The sequence below is a fragment of the Dipodomys merriami genome, unplaced genomic scaffold (genome assembly GCF_024711535.1).
Source record: "Dipodomys merriami isolate MVZ:Mamm:240054 unplaced genomic scaffold, mDipMer1.0.p SCAF_332, whole genome shotgun sequence".
Lineage (NCBI taxonomy): Eukaryota > Metazoa > Chordata > Mammalia > Rodentia > Heteromyidae > Dipodomys > Dipodomys merriami.
The window spans coordinates 1,003,962-1,025,773 of NW_027204849.1; the positions used below are offsets into that span (position 1 = coordinate 1,003,962).

The 21,812-nt window shown below is 40.4% G+C and overlaps 1 protein-coding gene across 2 annotated transcripts in view; it reads right to left on the reverse strand.

Moving 5' to 3' along the window:
• LOC138803082 (lysine-specific demethylase 9) overlaps positions 1-21,812 on the reverse strand; it is a 49,935-nt gene that overhangs the window by 17,508 nt on the left and 10,615 nt on the right. For both annotated transcript variants that reach the window (XM_069986915.1, XM_069986916.1), the window contains exon 2: positions 16,325-16,998. In XM_069986915.1, the coding sequence (XP_069843016.1) occupies positions 16,325-16,998 (674 nt within the window). The remainder of the gene's footprint in view (positions 1-16,324; positions 16,999-21,812) is intronic.

A 21,812-nucleotide genomic window follows, 5' to 3' on the forward strand; every position in this document is an offset into this window, starting at 1 on the left:
GCCTGGGAAGAATGAAAACAACCTCCAGTCTCTCAAGAAAATGAGAAAGAAGAACTGTCTAGCAAGATACTAATTACCTCAGAGTCACGTTTCACTAGAGAGCTGCATAAAAAAAAGTTAACAATACTAAGGCTACAAAGGCTGTTAATTCAGACAAGGAGCTGGCAAACTACAATCCACATACCAAATCGAGGATCACCATGCAGTCCTACTGGTCCATTTCATTTATATTACAATGGCAGAATTAAGTAGTAAGTTCCCATGATGGAGACAGGGCAGTCCTCCGACGCTAATGTACTATCCAGTCCTCTGTAGGGAACATCTGCGGGCCCCAATCTAAGCCACCATTAGCACTAACATTTAAATTTAACTTTGTGAGAACAATCTGCATTAACCACTGCCATGGTTTTAACACTTAGTGCCTCTCTCATGAACATTTATTGAAATATTTACTGAATATATGCTGAGGCTAGATATAAGCAATCATTAACATTCCAGCCAAAATATAGATATAAAAAAACTGAGGAAGAACTGTTAATAGTGTCTGTTACTTGCAATACATTTTTAAATATGCAAATCTTTGCAATATACTTAATGAGCAAAACAAGTTAGTTTATGAACAGCATTTATTAACATAAATTCAACATGTATCAACTGTGTGAATGGGTCAGCCAAATAAGCAAACTATTAATTATACATTGATAACTGTGTGTGCTGACTTATCCTAGCTACTCAGGAGGCTGAGGATCTAAGGATAGCAGTTCAAAAAGCCAACCCAGGCATGAAAGTCTGTAAAATTCCTATCTCTAATTAACTATCAAAAGGCTGAAAGTGGAGCTGTTGCTGAAGTGGCAGAACATTAGCCTTGAGCAAAAAAGGTAATGGACAGACCCAGACCCAGAGCTTGAGCCACAGGACTGGCAGACAAAACAAATTAAGTAAAAATTACAGTGGTAACAACCAAAAGATGTTTCAGAGAAATTATAAGGGCAAAACCCATATTTGGCTACTGTGTACCAGTGGCTCACACCTAGAACCCTATCTATTCAGAAGGCTAAGATCTGGGGATCTCCATTCAAAGCCAGCAAACAAAAATCAGTGAGACTCTCATCTCCAAATAATCACCAAAAAGCTGGATGTGTACCTGTGGCTCACCTGGTAGAGCACTGGCCTTGTGCAAAACAGCTCAAGGATGGTGCCCAGGCCCTCAGTTTAATCCCCAGTACTGGCACACAGTAAAAAAGAAAAAAGGATGAAATGGAGGTAGCAAGTATAAATAATTCTTTACGAAGTCTTGCTATGAAATTAGACTGAAAGAAAGGGAAATGTGAAAGGAGAACGTTTAGCAATCAACAATCCTATACAGGTCTTTCATTCTCACCAGCAAAATAGGAGAGTATCTGTTGCCCAACAATCTCAACGATAGAATGTTCTACATTTAAAGTTTTAATCACTTAAGTAAAAAACTGCGTATTTTCAGTTTTAATTTCACTATATGTATGATGTATGTATGTTATTTATTGTCAGTTGTGGTGGCTTGAGCTTTGGGTCTGGGCACTCTCCCTGAGCTCAAGGCTGGCACTCTACCACATGGAGCCGTAGCGCCACTTCTGGCTTTTGAGGGGTTAACTGGAAATAGTCTCACAGGGACTTTTCTGCCAAGGCTGGCTTCAAACTGCAATCCTCAGATCTCAGCCTCCTGAAAAGCTAGGATTTCAGGCGTGAGTCAACCATGTCTGGCTATTTCACTGTTTAAGTGGAGAAATTGTCTTTTCAGGGGTTAATGGACCATTCTTATTTCTTTTTCTGTGAACTATCTGCAGTGTTATTTTATCTTGGGTGGTTGGTACCTCTCTTGTTTTTTTCTAGGCATTTTCTAACTTAGGATTATGATTTTTCTTTAGACTTCATTTATACTGGTTTGTTTGTATGAAGAGGATACTAGAAAGACCTTCAGTGTTTGAAAGCAAGAGAACTTTTTCTTGTATAGACTCACTTTATAATGTCAATCTTCATCCCATTTAGAACTTATGTTTGCTTGCAGTCCTTCCCCCCCCCCCCCAGTGTCCTGAGAGGCTGGAACTACAGACACACACTACCACATCTTCTGAGAAAGCTATCATTTTTACATATTACATACCTTTATGTATTCATTCTGGATTTACATTTCTGTTCCACTGAAAGAGTCATAAACTAGTATACACTAAACAAATGATTGTGGCTGACTGAACACTTCTGGTTTTGCCTTTTCTGGCTATTCTTTATTTTTCCATCACCCTCCCCCCTCTGCCTCTCCCCCGCTTTCTTTTAGTGCCAGTCCTGTGGCTTAAACTCAGGGCCTGAGTGTTATCCCTGAGCTTCTTTTGCTCAAGGCTAGTACTCTACCACCTGAGCCACAGCGCCACTTCTGGCTTTTTCTGTTTATGTGGTACTGAGGAATTGAACCAGGGCTTCATGCATGCTAGGCAAGCACTCTACAGCTGAGCTACATTCCCCGCCCTGATATTGATTTTGCTTATCCAACGATAGCATATTTTTCCATTTAAGTCTTTTTAAGTATGAACAGATTTACCATTAATGGGAAAAGATGAGAAAGGCTGTTATTTAAACATGACAGACTAAGAGCAAGACTCACTTCTATTTCCCATCAAAATCCCACTCAAGTGAAAAGCAAAAGAGAAAGGCTACAAATCCCACAGTCAAAAAGGACAGAAGTAAAACTACAGATACATTTCTGAAAACCTAATGATATATGGGGAGTGAGCAGACTGTGAACTTTAGATGCTGAGTGCTGGCTGGGTACCAGTAATACCTTCTCTAGCAACTCTGGTAAAACATGATGGTTCTCAAAAAGTAAAAGCCGTGCTGGGCACCAGTGGCTCACGGATGTCATCCTAGCTACTCAGGAGGCTGAGATATGTGGATCACAGTTCAAAGCCAGCCCAGGCAGGAAAGTTCTTAAGACCCTTATCTCCAATAAACCACCAGAAAACCAGAAGTAGCACTGTGGCTTAAGTGGTAGAGTGCTAGTCTTGAGCTGAAGAGCTGAGGGACAGCGCCCAGGCCCAGAGTTAGCCCCATGACTGACAACAACAACAAAAAAAAAAAAAAATTAAAAGCCCCAGAAAAAAAGATATCTGAACACCAGTATTTGGAGCATTACCCATAATGCTCCTGCCACACACCCACCTGAGTCAGTACACTGCTAAGTTTCATATATGTGTTCAGAGTTTCTAATCCGTTTCATGTCAACTCACATTTAAGGTGACTAGATCACCAAATCACTTTAGGGAAAAAAATCTAACATAAACAGAACAGTACAAAAACAGCTTGAACAAAACAGACAAGCATCAAGTAAAATTTCAAAACAAGAGCATCAAAAAAAATTTCAAAACAATTTCAAAATTTCATTAGAGATAAAAGAAAACATTGCATCTATGAAAGAATAACAGGAAGTTGTGGAAAAAAGCTATCAGAAAACAAGAATAACTTAGTAGGAAAAGGAGATAGTTCAATCTCCCCAGAAAAAGGAAAAGGCAAGAAAATTAGAGGAAGCCAGGCTCAGGTGTCTCACGCCTGTAATCCTACTCAGGAAGCTAAGATCTAAGGATCACAGTTCAAAGCCAACCCAGGCAAGAAAGGCCACAAGAAAATCTGAAACTCATCTCCAATTAACCACCAGAAAACCAGAAATGGCGCTGAGACTCCAAGTGGTAGAGTGCTAGCCTTCCTTGAGTGAAAGCTCAGCAACAGTGCCCAGGCACTGAGTTCAAGCCCCATGACCGACAAAAGAAAAGAAAATTGGAGGACCAACTTGAGCATAATAAGATCAACTTGTCAGAGGGGAGAGGGGGGAGACAGAGACAGAGACAGTGACAAAAACAGACAGACATAGACTTAATAGGAGAAACAGAGGGGCTGGGAAGGTGGCTCAGTGGTAGAGCGCTTGCCTTGCATGCTTGAGGCCCTGGGTTCGATTCCTCAGCACCACATAAGCAGAAAAAAAAAGCCGGAAGTAGCGCTGTGGCTCAAGTGGTAGAGTGCTAGCCTTGAGCTGAAGAGCTGAGGGACAGTGCTCAGGCCCAGAGTTCAGGCCCCACGACCGGACCCAAAATAAATAAATAAATAAATAAATAGGAGAAACAGAGATGGAGAAATGATACCAAAATAAGATCAGTCATGGGGCTGGAAGGTGGCTCAGTGCTAAGAGTGCTTGCCTTGCATATATGAGGCCCTCGGTTCGATTCCTCAGCACCGCATAAGCAGAAAAGCGGAAGTGGGGCTGAGGCTCAAGTGGTACAGCACTAGTCTACAGCTGAAGAGCTGAGGGACAGCACCCAGGCCAAGAGTTCAGTCCCCATGACCAACAACAAAAAAAAAAAAAGATCAGTCAGGAGGTCTAACATACAACTGATAAAATTTTCAGGGAAAAAAACCAACAATAAAGCCTACAAAAGGAAATTAACAAAGAAATAATATAAGAAGAGCTGGGGATATAGTTAAAGGACTTGCCTAGCCTTACCCTATAAAGGGAAGAAAAAGAAAAAAGACATGATACGTGGGATATGATAAAGATTCACAAATTATGTGTTGTTTTAATGTTCATACTGTAAAAAATGCACCCAAATGCAAAGGCATTTATTTCCATATCAGAAGGTAAGGTGGGAAAGAGTTCAGCTGCACTGCTTATGTTCCATTTCTTGAGCTAGATGGCAGGAATCCAGCTGTTCATCATCACTGCTCATATTCTTTGTATATCTGAAACACTTCACAATAATTTTTTTAAAGGAACATCTCAAAGCACCTTACTGGCCAGGCGCCAGTGACTCACACCTGTATTCCTAGCTACACAGGAGGCTGAGATCTAAGGATTGCAGTTCAAAGCCAGCCCAGGCAGAAAAGTCCATGAGACTCTATCTTCAATAAACCACAAGAAAACCAGAAGTGGAGCTGTGACTTCAAGTGGTAGAGTGCAAGCCTTGAGCTGAAAGCTGAGGGAAAGCACCCTCAAGCCCCATGGCCAAATTCTGTAATAAATTGTAAAAAAAAAAAAAAAAAAAAAAAAAAAGACTACAGAGAAAGGGAGGGAAGAAGGGACACAGCTGTATTTCTCAACAAAAACACTAGAAGCTTAAGATACTAGACCAATGCCTCTATATATGAGGAAAATGACCTTCAACCTATCCAAACTACCACCAAAGGTTACCACAGAACAAAGCCTCTTCATGCATGTGAAATCTTGAGTCACTGGACCCAAGCAATAGTCACTGGATCTCAAAAGAGAAACAAATACCAGGACATACATGTGGACAGACTTTTGTACAAAAGCTTACTGTAAGGCAGTTTTATACAAAACAAACAAGCCACGGGGCTGGGAAGGTGGCTCAGTGGTAGAGTGCTTGCCTTGCAAGCATGAGGCCCTGGGTTCGATTCCTCAGCACCACATAAGCAAAAAGATAAAAGCCGGAAGTGGCTCTGTGGCTCAAGTGGTAGAGCGCTAGCCTTGAACTGAAGAGCTAAGGGACAGTGCCCAGGCCCAGAGTTCAGGCCCCACAACTGGACCAAAAAACAAACAAACAAACAAACAAACAAGCCAGGCATAGTGACCTACACTGATAATCTCAGACACTGAGGAGGCACAGGTAGGGAAAATAAGGTTGAGGCCAGTCCAGGCAAAAGTTAGAAGGAGAGCCCATCTTAAAAATAAATTAAAAGTGAAAGGACTGGGGAGGCAAGCTTCAAACGATAGACTGCTTACACAAGCAAGGGTAAAGTCCTGAGTTCAATCCCCCATACATACAAACACACACATCCCCCATCACACATACACACACTACAAAGAAAATGGAAAAAACCATCAATTTAAATGTCCAAGAAACTGCATTTAACACAATATTGTATAGTGGCTAAAAAGAAAAAAATCAATAAGCTGGATGACAGTGGCTCACGTCTGTAATCCTAACTACTCAGGAGGCAGAAATCTGAGGAACACGGTTTGAAGCCAGCTGGGGCAGAAAAGTCCCCGTGAGACTCTGATCTCCAATTAACCACTTAAAAAACAGATGTGGCGCTATGGTCAAAGTGGTAGAGTACTAACCTTGAGCAAAAGAGCTCAGGGACAGGGGCTGGGAAGGTAGCTCAGCGGTAGAGTGCATGCCTTGCAAGCATGAGGCCCTGGGTTCGATTCCTCAGCACCACGTAAACAGAAAAAGCCGGAAGTGGCGCTGTGGCTTGAGCTGAAGAGCTGAGGGACAGCGCCCAGACCCATGACCGGCAAAAAAAAAGAGCTCAGGGACAGTGCTCAAGCCCTAATGTCAAGTTCCACAATCGGGGGCCTGTGGGAATCAATGAACTAGAGCTAAATGTATCAACAAATTCTTATAACATCATACAGCACATGCAATATACTACTTATAAAACTATTGAGGAGCAGTGCTGACAACTAAAGTTGAGGTTCCTTATTTCTAGGCATGGGCTCTACATGGACTCTACCACTTCAGTCTTGTTCCTAGTCCTTTGGCTTTTTATTTTTGAGATAAGGCCTCGCTGACGTGTTCTCCTGATGGCCTTGAACCACACCCCATCTGTAGCAGCTAGGATGACAGTTGTAAAATACCTTGCTTGGCCTTATTTATAAAGCCTTAAAAATGTTTGGTTTTTTGTTTTGTTTTGTTGTTTTTGGTGGGCCTGAACCCTGGGCCTGGGCACTGTCCCTCAGCATTTCAGCTCAAGACAAGCGCTCTACCATTTGAACCACAGTGCCACTTCCAGTTTTCTAGTGGTTAACTGGAGAAAAGTATCTCAAGGACTTTCCTACCTGGGCTAGCTTTGAACCACAATCCTAAAATCTCAGCCTCCTGCAGAGCTAGGATTGCAGCCACGAGCCACCCATGGCCCAGCTTAAAAATGTTTGCCTTTCCCCTCTTCCCCTTCTTGCTGACTTCATTCATGTCTCATGACTGGTATCAGAGGTCTGCTCTCCTCCACTCAGGATCGGTAAGTAATAAATCTTTCAACCTATTTCCCACATTGACACATTGAAAACATGTTCCTTCCAGCTGAAGAACGAGGGACTAATCAGAATGCAAAGGAAAATACCAAGTGAAGCCCCCAGTGCCAGAGCTAAGGTCAGGGAGACATAGACAAGGGCCTAGGTCAGACAAGAGCCATGTGTGCACACAGTATATGCAAGTTTCCTGAGGTGACAGGATGGACAGATGAGCATTAGAGAATGTACTAGTAAAAACACTCCACAAAGGGCTCATTGTGAACCACCATATCCAACTTTGCTTAATTTCTGCTCTGGACCTAGGACCCTAATTTAGCTGGAGACACTCAAAACACATAGATGACAATAAAGTTTTTAACAATTCATGAAAATGATAAAACTATAAATTCAGAATAAAAGTATGCTTCGAAAAAAAGGGAAAAGTTTATTGCTTTTTATAATGTGAATTATATGCAAAGCAGCAATTCACTGAGTTTACTTTTCCTTTATGTAAACTAAGAGTGAAAAACTGGAGGGGAGAGGATGGGTGATTGTCATGAAAGATACTCAGTAGGTACAGACTGTAGTAATGGAAGAGGGCTTGACAACACTGTGAATATAATTAATGCCATACACTTACATACTTAAAGTGTTTTTTGTTTTTGTTTTTGGTAAGTGGGGGAACTTGAATTCAGGGCATGGGCACTGTCCCTGAGCTTTTGCATTGAAGGCGAGCACCCGAGCACCCTACCACTTGGAGCCACAGCTCCACTTCCAGTTTTCTGGTGGTTAATTGGAGACAAGAATCTCACAGACTTCCTGTCTGTGCCACAATCCTCAGATCTCAGCCTCCTAAGTAGCTAGGATTAAAGGTGGGAGTTCCTAAAGTGGGAGTTCCTAGTGCCAACTTGGTTAAATTTTGTTATGTAGATTTATGACAACTAAAGAAGACTGAGAGGGAGGGGGGTATAATTGGGTGGGGGGAGGGGGGAGGCTGGGAAGGGAGGTGAAGGGTAAACAAAGGAGGAGGCTGCAATGCTTGGTAAGAAATGTATGCATTATCCTGCCCATGTAATTGTAGCCCCTCTGTACAGTATGTTCTCAAATAAAATAAAATTAAATTTAAAAAAAAAAAAAAAAAAAAGAAGACTGAGAGATGCATCTCACAACACCAGTTAGCCTGTGAGGAGAGGGGTTGTCTTTTCTAGGGTAGTGGAGGAAAACAATTCTACACAGCCAAAAATGCTGACAATCACTATGGAAAAAAGACAAGCAAGCTGACCAAAGAACAAAAGCAGGCTTCCTGATGTTTACCTTCCTCTAACCCTCCCAACCAATGTTTGAGGTAGATAAGTAGAACTGAAAAAAGGAAAGCAACAGACATACACCAGCAGAGAAAATAACCTTAGTGAAATCAGGGACCAAATGTGTGGAATCAAAGGAAAACATGCCTATATAAAAACAACAGTTAACTTTGCATGCATTCAAATGGGTTATTTATGCTTGCTATGAAATACTTACTTATTTTTGTCAGTCATGGGGCCTGAACTCTGGGCCTGGGTGCTGTCCCTCAGCTCTTCAGCTCACCGTGAGCACTCTACCACTGAGCAACCTTCCCAGCCCCAAAATATTTATTTTTTTAAACATATACATTACTTTGTTCTTTGGATATTTTTAAACATATACATTACTCTGTTCTTTGGATTAGAAACAACTTTACAAAGTTCTCCTATATCACTTTTTCAGTTAAGGAAGCTCAACTGTGCCCCTACAAAATGCACCTTTTACAAATACTAGGTTTAAAACCTACTAGAACACCAAGCTGGGGCTGGGAAGATGGCTCAGTGGTAGAGCACTTGCCTCGCATGCATGAGGCCCTGGGTTCGATTCCTCAGCACCACATAAGCAAAAAAGAAAAAAAGCCGGAAGTGGCGCTGTGGCTCAAGTGGTAAGAGTGCTAGCCTCTGAAGAGCTGAGGGACAGCACCCAGGCCCAGAGTTCAGGCCTACGACCGGACCCAAAAAATTAAAATTAAAATTAAAAAAAAAAAAAAAGAACACCAAGCTAAAAACATTCTCAATGGAAAACCCTGTTATTTCAGGGTAGGAGAGTAGATTATTCCACATAATTCATGTTTCAGGAAGAAGCCTATCTAAGCTGATTATTTAACAGACAGAAAGGAAAAAACCTAACCAGTAATCTTCCTAGCCTTGTGACTCCGTAAGTAGGAAGGCACTCCTACTTTAAAATGTACAGCTAAAAAGCAGTACAAAACCCAGGCAACTGGAGGCTCACACCTGTAATCCTAGCTACTCAGGAGCTACTAAGGATCGCGATTCAAAGCCAGCCAGGGCAGGAAAGTCCATGATACTCTTATCTCCAATAAACCACCAGAAAACTGGAAGTGGCACAGAGGCTCAAGTGGTAGAGCACTAGCCTTGAGCTGAAGAGCTGAGGGACAGAGCCAGGCCGAGTTCAAGACTGGCAAAAACAACAACAACAACAAAACAAAAAACCCACAGTACAAGTCAGTTCATTAGTTGAGTACAAGCTGTAGTTAGAACAAGAGAAAAAAAGAATCAAACATACCATTTTTACTTATTGTTTTATTGTATAAAGCCAACTACTTCAAAATATTTACTTTTCTTTTTAAGCAATGCACTGATGAGCACAGCTCCTTAAAGGTTCAGTTATTTTCCAAACCACTCTAGTAGTTTCCAAATCACTCTACTAGTTAGTACTATCAACTCACTATAAAATGTCAATTATATTCATCAAAGAGCAGGCAGCCATGTCCCAAAACATAAGGAGAGACAAGATGTTGTTGTTTTTTTCCTAAGACACGGCCTTTATTGAAGTTGACCACTCCAATCCTATTGGCCATTACCATTTTATAGAGAAAATGGGGTTCTTAGAACAAGCCAAGGATGCAGGACTCTTGTCATTAAGTACAGCTTAAAACCACTAAGAATTTTCAAGTGGCGGGGGGGGGGGGGGGGGGGGAGAAAAGGAGGAAAGGAAAATGGATAGAGAAAGGGAGAAGGGGAAGAGGGGACGGAGAGAGGTTGGGGAAATGGAGAAGGAGAGAGGGCAAGAGGGGGAGGGGGAAGGGAGATATAATAACTTTTTGAACACTAATTTTTTTCCATTAACTGCTCTAAAGGTTCTACAAACAAACTTTTTGGTCAAAATTTGGTATTTAGCCAATGATTACTGAAAACCTGAGCAATCCTACAGAATTGTACAGTAGATCATATTGTGTCAATACATATGAATTCCTTTTGACTAGAAACTGAAATTCACAAAGTTAACCTGTATCAACTAAGAAAGTTAAGTAATCAAACAAGAACCAGCTTGGTGTTTCAACTGATATTATGAACTTATCTCCTTGAGTATTAAAATATTTGATATTAAAATGTTTTGTCTTACAGAAAGCCCTATATATGTGTGGATCCCCAGCTTTAGCAATTACAATAACTTAGCAATTAAAAATATAAATGTAATGGAAACTATCATTTTTCTTTCACATTTCTAGTATTTTACTTTCTCCTGCTAGAGACAATTCAAAAATGGTGTTTCTAAGATCTTAATGTGCAAAACAACCATCTGGGGCTCTTTTTAAAGGCAAATTCCCATTCAGAAGATCTGTGTAAAAGCAAGAATAAATTTCCAACAAGCCAAAATCATGACTCAGAGCCTGTGTGCCATCTCTCTGAACTCTTTTACTCAAAGCTAGCTCTACCAGCACCACTTCCGGTTTTCTGGTGGTTAATTGGAGATATAAGTCCCACAGACTTTCCTGCCCATGCTGGCTTTGAACTGATCCTCAGATCTCAGTCTCCTGTGTAGCCAAGATTAGTGAGCCACCAGCACCCGGCTTCAAAGCACACTTTGAGAAGGTTCTAAAGAAAAGGTATAATTTACAACAGTCAGTCTCATGGTTTGCAAAGACTTGATGGTTCCAATTAAATTCCTAATTGATCAACCGAACACCTTTCCATCTCTATTTCGCTTGATCCTTCATATAGTATGTAGTATTTGTACCACTCCCGTGATTTTACAACAACCTAGGAAACTTGCATCTTCGTCTTCCCTCTATTTGTCTTTCTTTTTGGTCTCTTTTCACCACTTATGTCTGTCTTCCACTCTTAGCTTCACCTCTGTTCCACTCTACCATCTCTAGATTGCTCATCTACTAGTTGATCCAACCTTCTGCTTCTCCTGCCGAGATATCTCCTAACATAGGCTCACATATTTAACTACATTAAGACATTTCTAAACATAGGCTCAAGTGGATACCCAACTCAAAATAACTCAAGCAACATGTCTACACTTCACTGGTACAGTGCTTGGAATCAAAGTATCTCAAACTGTGAGCTGGGAATGTGGCTCAGCGATAGAGTGTTTGCCTAGTATGCATGAAGCCCTGAGTTCCATTCCTCATTACCACATACACAGAAAAGGCCAGAAGCGGTGCTGTGGCTCAAGTGGTAGAGCACTAGCCTTGAGCAAAAGAAACTCAAGGGACAGTGCCCAGGCCCTGAATTCAAGCCCCAGGACTGACAAAAAATAATATTTTACACACACACACACACACACACACACACACACACACACACACACACACACACACACACACACACACACACACACACACACACATACAATCTGAATTTATAAACACAACCCCACAGCCTCTCCAACCCTCTAATTTCCCTTCTACAGTACCTCCACCTCCTAAACACATGGTGAAACTGCCTCAAGTCCAGCTGAGCTCTACTCTGTAATTATTTGCAAAAGTTCATTCTTTAATACCAATGCCAGTTCCTGAAGTACCCTAAATCAGTCTTCTTGCTTCCAAACTCATTTCATGCAATCTCATCGCTACACTTCCATGTAACCTTTACAAATACAAAGTTGATAACATTCTAAGGCTTCCTAGTACTTCATTACCTTCAGAAAGTTTTTAAAAATATATCATATAGCTCTTTACTCATCATTATCCCTCCTTTCTCAATGCTCAAATCCATCCTCCTCTCTGTTCCCCTTCCCTCTTCTCTCTGCTTCCTCCTAACCCTTTCTCTCCTTGTCCTTCTCCCTTCTACCCACTGTCCTGTCCTCTCCCTGCTTCTCCACTCTTCTCTTCTCAATTCTAGCCACTCCTGAACAGTCAGGATTTCCCCTGTTCAGTGTCAACCCATTTGCAGCTCTCTGAAAATGGCACATTCTCAAATATCTCTACATCTGAATTGGTTATTAATTCCTCTCATTAAAAATGTCCTTACCAAGTATTAATCTGCCTTCACAATTCTATTAGTTGCACATGCTTTTAAAAATGCCTTTTATTTGAGCTCTGGGCCTGGACACTGTTCCTGAGCTTTTTTTTTTTTTTTTTTTGGTCGGTCGTGGGCCCTGAACTCTGGGCCTGGGCACTGTCCCTCAGCTCTTCAGCTCAAGGCTAGCACTATACTACTTGAGCATGAGCCTCACTTCCGGCTTTTTCTGCTTATGTGGTTGCTAAGGAATCGAACCCAGGGCCTCATGCATGCAAGGCAAGCACTCTACCACTGAGCCATCTTCCCAGCCCCTCCTGAGCCTCTTTTGCTCAAGGCTAGCACTCCACCACTTGAACCACAGCACCACTTCCAGCTTTTTCTGTGTATGTGGTACTGAGGAATTGAACCCAGGGTTTCATGTATGCTAGGCAAGCACTCTACCACTAAAGCCACATTCCCAGCCAAAAATGCCTTTCTAATCAACTCCAGTCTGCTCCCTCTAGAGCAGGCTCTTCCTGTGCACAACTCTACTCCTGAAACTGCCTTATTACTGCTGGTCTATTGCCCCACTCCACCCGACCAAGTGAGTGTACAGAACATGACTTGAGTCTTGATCCAAATGCTGAATGAACTATTCTGAAGCACAGTCATGGATAATTATTATGGCTAGATAATTAAACTATAAACAAGCACTAATAGCTATCTCTACTGCTTAAAAAAATTGAGGGCTGGTGAAGGTAGTTTAGTGCGTGTCTAATTTGTGCAAAAGCTCTAAATTCAATCCTCAGCTCCATAATTTTTTTTTTTTACTTTGTTACTTTTGGGGGGGAGGGAGGGTCCTGGGATTGAACTCAGGGCTTTGTGCATGCTAGGCAAATGTCCTACCACTTGAACCACAACCTAGACATTTTGTTTTTCTTGAAAGGTCTCAAATGTTTTTGCAAGGCAAGACTCAGACCTAGATCCTACCACCTCTTCCTCCAGAGTAACAAAAATTACAGACATTAACCACTATACCCAATCCTTGACTTTATTTACAGGTATTTACAGGTTAATAAGAACTTCATAAGCCTTCACAAACATAAAATTCCAATTTCCCCTAAGTACTTAATTCCCAGCATTTAGTTATTTGTTAATATTAGAAACAAAACCTTTCCTATTATATTTTAAATTAGGATTTGAGTTTTACCAACCGCAGTGTTAATCCAGTAAGAGCACTTCCCCAAAGACATGACACAATGGCATAAAACTTTTCTGAGTCGCTAGCTGACCAAGGTCTGCTAGTGCACAGCAGAGATAAAAGCTGCTTGCCTCTCCCCTGGTTGTTTCCAACATACAGATGTCAAAGCATTTCCACAAACTATGAAGTACCATTAAATCTAAACTATCGTGTGAGCTTCTATCAAAGATCTTACAAGTTCAAATTTTAAGTTTCATGGGCTATTCAACCTACCATATACTTCTTTCCAATAGCTAAAAATTAATAAAACTTAAATTCCAGGACTACCAGAGCACAAGACCCATTCAAAAATCTTCAACACACTTTCATGGCTGAAATGTTCTATATCTAATTTCATAATCTGACATGTTCTTTAGCGTAAATCTCAAGGTAAGTTGTTGGTACAGTTATTTGAATTTCAGCTCCCATTTATTTTTAAATTGGAAGGCAAAAATCAGCAGGGAATAATATTTCAAAATGTCTTCTTTTCTTGACTATCCAAACTTGAGCCACTATAGAATAAAAGTTTACAAAACCAGAATTTCTCCCTCCAAAATTTCTGGTACATCTCCCAGATAGCTTGCTGGCCTATCAGACCAGAAAATGAACTGCATTTTGCTACACTAAAGAAGTGGTAGAGCGGGGCTGAGAAGGTGGCTCAGTGGTAGAGCGCTTGCCTTGCATGCATGAGGCCCTGGGTTCGATTCCTCAGCACCACATAAGCAGAAAAAAAAGCCAGAAGTGGTGCTGTGGCTCAAGTGGTAGAGTGCTAGCCTTGAGCTGAAGAGCTGAGGGACAGCGCCCAGGCCCAGAGTTCAGGCCCCATGACCGGATCAAAAAAAAAAAAAAAAAAAGAAGTGGTAGAGCATATTAAACTCAGCTCTCAGCAATACTGGTGGGCCACTATGGACAAGATTAGAACTGTTTTTAGTCTCTTCCAAATTATTTATAAAAATAGGATTCCTTAGCCTTCAAGTATCTTGAAAGGGAAAATCTCCTTTAAAAAAAGAAAAAAAAAAAAAAAAGTCAGTACTTCAACACCTGATTGTGGTAACAAAGCTAATATCCAAGACAAAGCCCCTTTATTGAACACCATGTTCCAACATTGTGGGCAGCTCCATCTTGTGACCTCTCCAGGTTGGCTGCTCCTGCTCTCTCTACTGCAGAGAGAACTTCAATTACAGAAATTTTTTAGTTCATAGATCTAAACTGGATGCCCCCTCATTGGAGGCCCCGAGAGTAAGACTCCATAAAAAGATTCAGGCTAGAGGAGGTTCAGACAAAACTAAGTGGCTTGAAAGCATTATAATGTGAGCAGCTGAGTTATGATTTACCAAAAAAGAAAAAAAAGGGGGCAGGGGGGGGAGATGTAGTTGTGGAGATGTGAGGGAAGGGATGTTAGGGGAAAAAGGAGGCAATAATGCTTGATAAGAAATGTGCTCAGGGGCTGGGAAGGTGGCTCAATGGTAGAGCGCTTGCCTTGCATGCGTGAGGCCCTGGGTTCGATTCCTCAGCACCACATAAGCAGAAAAAGCCGGAAGTGGCGCTGTGGCTCAAGTGGTAGAGCGCTAGCTTTGAGCTGAAGAGTTGAGGGACAGCGCCCAGGCCCAGAGTTCAGGCCCCACGACCGGACCCCCCCCAAAAAAAACAAATATGCTCATTACCTTGCTCATGTGATTATAACCCCTCTATACAGTATTTTCACAATAAAAAACTTATTTAAAAGAAGAAAAAAATATCTTAAGAGGAAAAAAACCCAGCAGCAAGCACTACAACACCAGGTGACCTGAAAAAGCAGGGCATATAATCATGTATCTCTAAAACATGAAACAGACTTCAGTAGACTTGAATTTACAATGTGCAAAGTATACTTATAGCTGACCATTCATACTTATAAATATTATGAGAAAAGCTAACAAGAAAAAAAACAGGGCAGCCGGGCACTGGTAGCTTACGCCTGTCATGCCAGCTACTCAGGAGGCTGAGATCTGAGGATTGCATTCCAAGCCAGCAGGGGCAGGAAAGTCCATGAGACTCTTATCTCCAATAAACCACCTGAAAACTGGAAGTGGGACTATGGCTCAAGTGAGAGAGCACTCGCCTTGAGCTGAAGAGCTGAGGGACAGCACCCATGACAGGAAAAAAAAAAAAAGAATGAAAAGAGAAGAAAATAGGACATATTATCAAATTGTTTTTAAAGCCCTAAATTTAACTTCTTTGAAAAAAGGGTTAAATTGGTTAGAAAGGCACTATTTCTCTGCTGACATAAGGCTAGCTGCCCAAGCAAGGCTCTAGAAAACATCTTTACCTACAACAGCACAGAGCAGAAGGCGCAGGGACTATGGCAAGCTCCCTGATGACACTCAAGAGTCAGATATATGGGGTGTAATTCTGGGATAGACTGCCAACAAGTTACTGAAAGAGGAGAAACAAAACCACAAAAACCTGGCAAAGACATAGGCCAAAACCCTCATGGGTTCTATTAGGACATGAAAGTACATCTTAACTCAATCAAGTCTCCTCCCAGCTACCAGACCTGAATTACATCACCCACACTAACATTACTGATCTGTAAAAGACTGTATTTGTTCCACAGTTGATTTTCCAAAGACTTGCAGTGATGTCTAACATGAATAAAGCATTTCTTAAAGCAAGTAACAAGCCTCACACCAGAGATCTCAGCAATTAAGATTTATAATTAGAGAAATAACCAATGCTCAAGTGCTTTTATCTCCATGAATTTTTATCAGTATGTGCTGGTGTGTGCTATGTAACAGAATGAGATTAATACTGTTGAGATACTATATTTACTAAACAAAGGCAGCAGTAATTTTTCCTTACCTGAGTATGAAAATTTGAAATGGTGGTTGTTTCAATATCTTTCTTGCCCAAAATTTCCATTTTCACTGGAGTGTTGGGGAAATTAAAAGCAAAATAGTCCAAAAAGTCTGGAAGATAAGCAGCCGCTCCATGCACTATTGCTAAAGCATAGTAAGCAGAATTTTTCTCGTTTTCACTGAATGTCAAAGCAAGAAACTCCTCAGAAAATCTCTCCATCTCCATTGGAGACAAAAATGAGAGTTCATCCATGTACGCATGAAGTACCAGAGCACCGCCGTTGGACTGGTGTTCCTCGTGGATGAAGCTGCTAAATTTAGTACCTGTTTTTAAGAAATTTCTACGAATCGAGTGTTCCTGGTGAGTCGTAAAGGGTGTTTGTACTCCCTGGGGCACCCGATATTCCTGCATGCCCAAATTTAATCGGCACAGCTGTTCATCTTTCAGATACCTGAAGGACTCTTTATTAACTCCAGAAGTGCTATTTATTTGTCCTTGGGTGAGAATCTCTTTACTGATTCGAGTCAGGCCAGCACATACGGTTTGTACTTCTTTGTTGTACATTTTAAGGCGTCTTCCTCGCACATCTTCTCGATGTTTCTTTTTCTTTTTCTTCTTTATTTTCTTCAAGACAAAATCATCAGCTCTCTGGGTTTTACCATTTTCATCTGGTGTTTCTGGCCACAATAATTAAAAAGAAGTTAGTTGCTAGGATTAATGTTAACATACAAGCTTCTTAAAGTACTTGATCCCAAATCAAAAAATAGTCTCCTTTCAATTTCTAAATATCTGTCATCACAACATGCAGCTTTAAAATAAAGATCTTAAAATACAGTAACATTCTGGATTGAAGACTGTTAAAAAAGCAAATACTGACAGGCTACAGATGTAGCTGAGTGGTACAGAGTGCTTTTTTAGTATGTGCAAGGCCTTGAGCTCAATCCCTAGCACCACTATATGACTTGCAATCAAATCTAGTAGAAATATGCAGGTAATTTCATATATGCTAAACTGCATAAAATTTTTCACTAATCCTTATCAATCTAAATTGATGCTTGTCATATCTCATTGTACTATTTGTCAGTCTATTAGTTATTACAAGTGAATTAAAAGCAAATTTGACACCAAAGCTATTAAGACACCAGTTTTTTTGTCTAACAAAGTAAAAAGCTATTAAGACACCAGTTTTTTTGTCTAACAAAGTAACAGAGATATTTTTATCTATGTTGGTCAGAGATCTTTCAGGAAAGTCATTTTCAGATATTGTTGGATGTATAGACTGACAAAGATGAAGAAAAAATCTATGATGAAGAAAAATCTAGTGATATGTAGCAAAATTCTCCAAAATACATGTAATCCTCAGATCCAGAAATTTCCAGTCAAACTTACCTAACAAAGTAAGTGAAGATCTGCAAAGATATACATGATAATATTTTTTAAACAACAAAAACAGAATCTTCTAAGGGCCTACTAATAAAGGGGACTGATTATACTCTGATAGTTACATAGTACATTACCTAGCCATTATAAATTATAGATTAAAAACAGACACAAAATAAAAGGTTAGAAATGTTTATACTGTCCATCTTCTAGAAAGCCTACTCTAACAACTTGCGCACCTAAGGGTGCAATAGCAATGGCTGCTCCTGATGTGCTCCCTTAGCACTGAACTTCACCTGTCAGAGCCCTTACCACCTTCTATGCAAATACATATTTACTGTCCAACCTCCCTCGTAGACTATAAGAAATCAAAGGTCAGGGATGTACATCTTACCCTTTCTTTCCATTTCACATACACACACACATACACACATTCCTGACTCTTTTTTATATTAAACACAGTTATTTGAATACTAAGTATTTGCCATGTGCTGGGTATACATACAGGGTACTACAGATACAGTTCTGACTAAAGCACTACTTGTGCCTTACAATCTAGTTGAATAAGAACAAAAAAAGAGGCTATTAAGGTGGCTCAGTGGTAGAATACTTGCCTTGTGTGCATGAGGCCCTGGGTTCAATTCCTCAGCACCACATAAACAGAAAAAGCCGGAAGTGGTACTGTGGTTCAAGTGGTGGAGTGCTCAGCGTGAGCTGAAGAGCTGAGGGACAGTGCTCAGGCCCCACAACTGGGAAGGCAGAAAGAAAGCAAGAAAGCAAGCAAGAAAGCAAGAAAGGAAGGAAGGAAGGAAGGAAGGAAGGAAGGAAGGAGAGAGAAAGAAAAGAGAAAGAGAGAAAGAAAAAGAAAGAAAGAAAGAAAGAAAGAGAAAGAGAGAGAGAAAGAGAGAGAGAGAAAGAGAAAGACAGCCAGCAAGCAAAAAGTACCAGGCAGTAGTGACTGAACAGGCTTCTCCATCTTTTGAGAAGCTATTATTTGGAATGAGTCAAAGGGACCTCTGGAAAATATGTATATACTACAGGATTAATGGTAGTTTTGTAGGATTTTAAAAACCTAGTTTCGGGCAGGCGCTGGCGGCTCACACTTTTAATCCTACTCAGGAGACTGAGATCTGAGGATCACGGTTCAAAGCCAGCCCAGGCAGGCAAGTCTATGAGTCTCTGATCTCCAATTATCTACCAGAAAACCGAAGTAGAGCTGTGGCTTAAAGTGTTAGAACGCTAGTCTTGAGAGACAAAGTTCAGGAATAGTGCCCAGGCTCTGAGCTTCATGTCCTATGACCAATATAAACAAATAAATACCTAGTTTCTTTCCTGTTTAAGTTTCTTATTTTCTGTAATAAACATATTTTCTAATTTCAGTTTTTAATGATTACCACTGACTGACAACCCCAAGATAAAATGGCTTTATTTTCAAGTTAGGAAGAAAAAAAAAAGAACCTAGAAAGAAATCTTTTTTTTTTTCTTTTTTCTTTTTTCTTTTTTTTTTGCCGGTTGTGGGACCTGAACTCTGGGCCTGGGTACTGTCCCTCAGCTCTTCAGCTCAAGGTTAGCCCTCTACCACTTGAGCCACAGCACCACTTCCGTCTTTTTCTGCTTATGTGGTGCTGAGGAATCAAACCCAGGGCCTCATGCAGTCAAGACAACACTCTACCACTGAGCCACATTCCCAGCCCCCCGAAATCTTTAGGATTAAATAGCAGATAAAGTCCTAATCAATCCCCAAGTTTTGTCTAGCATTCACTATATAGAAGTATCCACCATAAAACAATAGTATTTCCTGAATAATGCAAGTAATTCAGCATTCATTCAGATACTCCAATTAATGTTATTATTAAATCTGGGAAGAAAAATTTCAACAAGTTTTATAGAACAGAATTTACATGGTATGTAAATACATGATAGTTTCAGTACCCTATATACAATTTCTCAAAATAACCAGATAATACAAGTTAGTAAAACTTGAAATTAAAAATATTAAAGTATTTAAAGTACAAGTCAAAGACGTCAAAGACTAAAGCATAAAGACACCAAATAAATCTTACTTCTTGCTTTTAAAAAAAAAACTTCATTTACAAATATTCCTTGTAATTATATTTAGATCATATATTAAAATATACAAGTAATCAGATTAAACTGGCAAAAGAAATATACCATTTATTCTTTTTACAACTAAATCTTTTAAATTAGTTAAAACATTCAGTAAGCTATTTATATTACATACTAAGTAAGATTTAATCTACATACTCTGCCAAGTATCAAATCAGTAATTCAAATAATCTTCCTGAGCAACTAAGTGTCATTAAATATAAAAGATAGGCTAATTTTAAAGGTCATATAATTTCATATAATTTCTTTAGCAATTTCACAGGAAAGGAAAAAGAAGAAAAGATTCCTGCATAGGTACGGTTTTATCTGTTATGCATAAGATGAATTTTGACCTAGATATACCACAGAAATTAACACCAAGAAAGGAAGTACCTTTTTTTTTTTTGTTGTTGTTGTTGTAGGGCTTGAACTCTGGGTCTGGGCACTGTCCCTCAGCTCTTCAGCTCAAGGCTAGCACTCTACCATTTGAGCTACAGCACCACTTCCAGTTTCCTGGTGGTTTATTGGAAATAAAGAGTCTCACTAATGCTCCTGCCCAGGGTGGCAGCCTCTGGAGTAACTAAGAATACAGGCATGAACCACAGATGCCCAGCGTAAGGAAATACCTTTATTGTAACATGGTTTCTGTATTACTGTCAGCTTACGAGAGGTATTTCTAACATGGCTTAGTCTCTACAGATTTTATTCCAAAGTTCATTTACATGAAAACCATTCATAAATTGTGATCAATACCATAATATAAAATAACCGGTTGGAGGCCTGGCTCAGGTGATAGAGTGCCAGCCAATGAGCAAAAGCATCAAATATCAAGCCTAAGTCCAGGTCTCAGATGAAAAAAAAAGAAAAGAAAAGAAAGAAATTTCATTCTCTCTCCACACAGAAAATGCTGACTCATCAGACTCTGGTAGCTCACACCCATAATCCTAGCTTCTCAGAAGGCTGAGATCTGAGGAACAAGGTTCAAAGCCAGCCTGGGCACGAAAGTTGTAAACTCATCTCCAATTAGCACCAAATGACTGGAAGTGGAACTGTGGCTCAAGTGGTAAGAATGCCAGCCTTGAATGAAAAAGCTAAGTGAGAGTACTATCACCAGAAAGAAAGAGAGCCAGGTACCGGTGGCTCACGCTTGTAATCCTACTTACTCTGGAGGCTGAGATCTGAGGATCATGGTTCAAAGCCAGCCCGGGCAGGAAAGTCCCTGAGATACTTATCTCCAATAAACCACCAGAAAACCAGAAGTGGCGCTGTGGCTCAAGTGGTAGAGCGCTCGCCTTTAGCTGAGGGACAGCGCCTGGGCCAAGTTCAAACCCCATGACCAACAAAAAGGAAAAAAAAAAAGAGAGAGATGAAAGAGAAAGGGAAAGAGAGAGAGAGAGAGAGAGAGAGAGAAAGAGAGAGAGAGAGAGAATGTTGACTCTTCTAGGCTGATACAGAAAGCCTGCCTTTAAGGAAAATTTTGAGACGATTCCTCTCATACTAATTAATTATACTGTCAACTAATTAAGATATCATGAGTATACACAGTTTTTGAAGGTTATTACAGAAAGTTGCCAACTGTTGCTTTATAAGCAAAATACAAATTGCCTTGCCTTGAATTATTTAAAAATCAATGTCTATACTAGGTGCTGGCGGCTCATTCCTGTAATCTTACTCAAGAGACTGAGTCCTGGAGGATTGTGGTCCCCAAGTCTTCTGAGACTTCATCTCCAATTTAGTATGGCAAAATGCCATACTAAAGACCTGTATCAAGTAGTAGAACACCAGCTGTGAGCAAGAAAACAGAGCAAGTTTGCAGCCCTGAGTTTAAGTCCTTGTACAAGCACGCATGCACATGAATGCACACACATGCACACACATCTAAAAGCTCCACAATCGTGCCATTTGTAGCAGTGTTTTAGTTTTACAATAGGGAAGATGTTCAGAAACATATTGAGTATTTTCCTACAGTGAGAGAGCTAAAAATGAATTATAACTGTTGATCTGT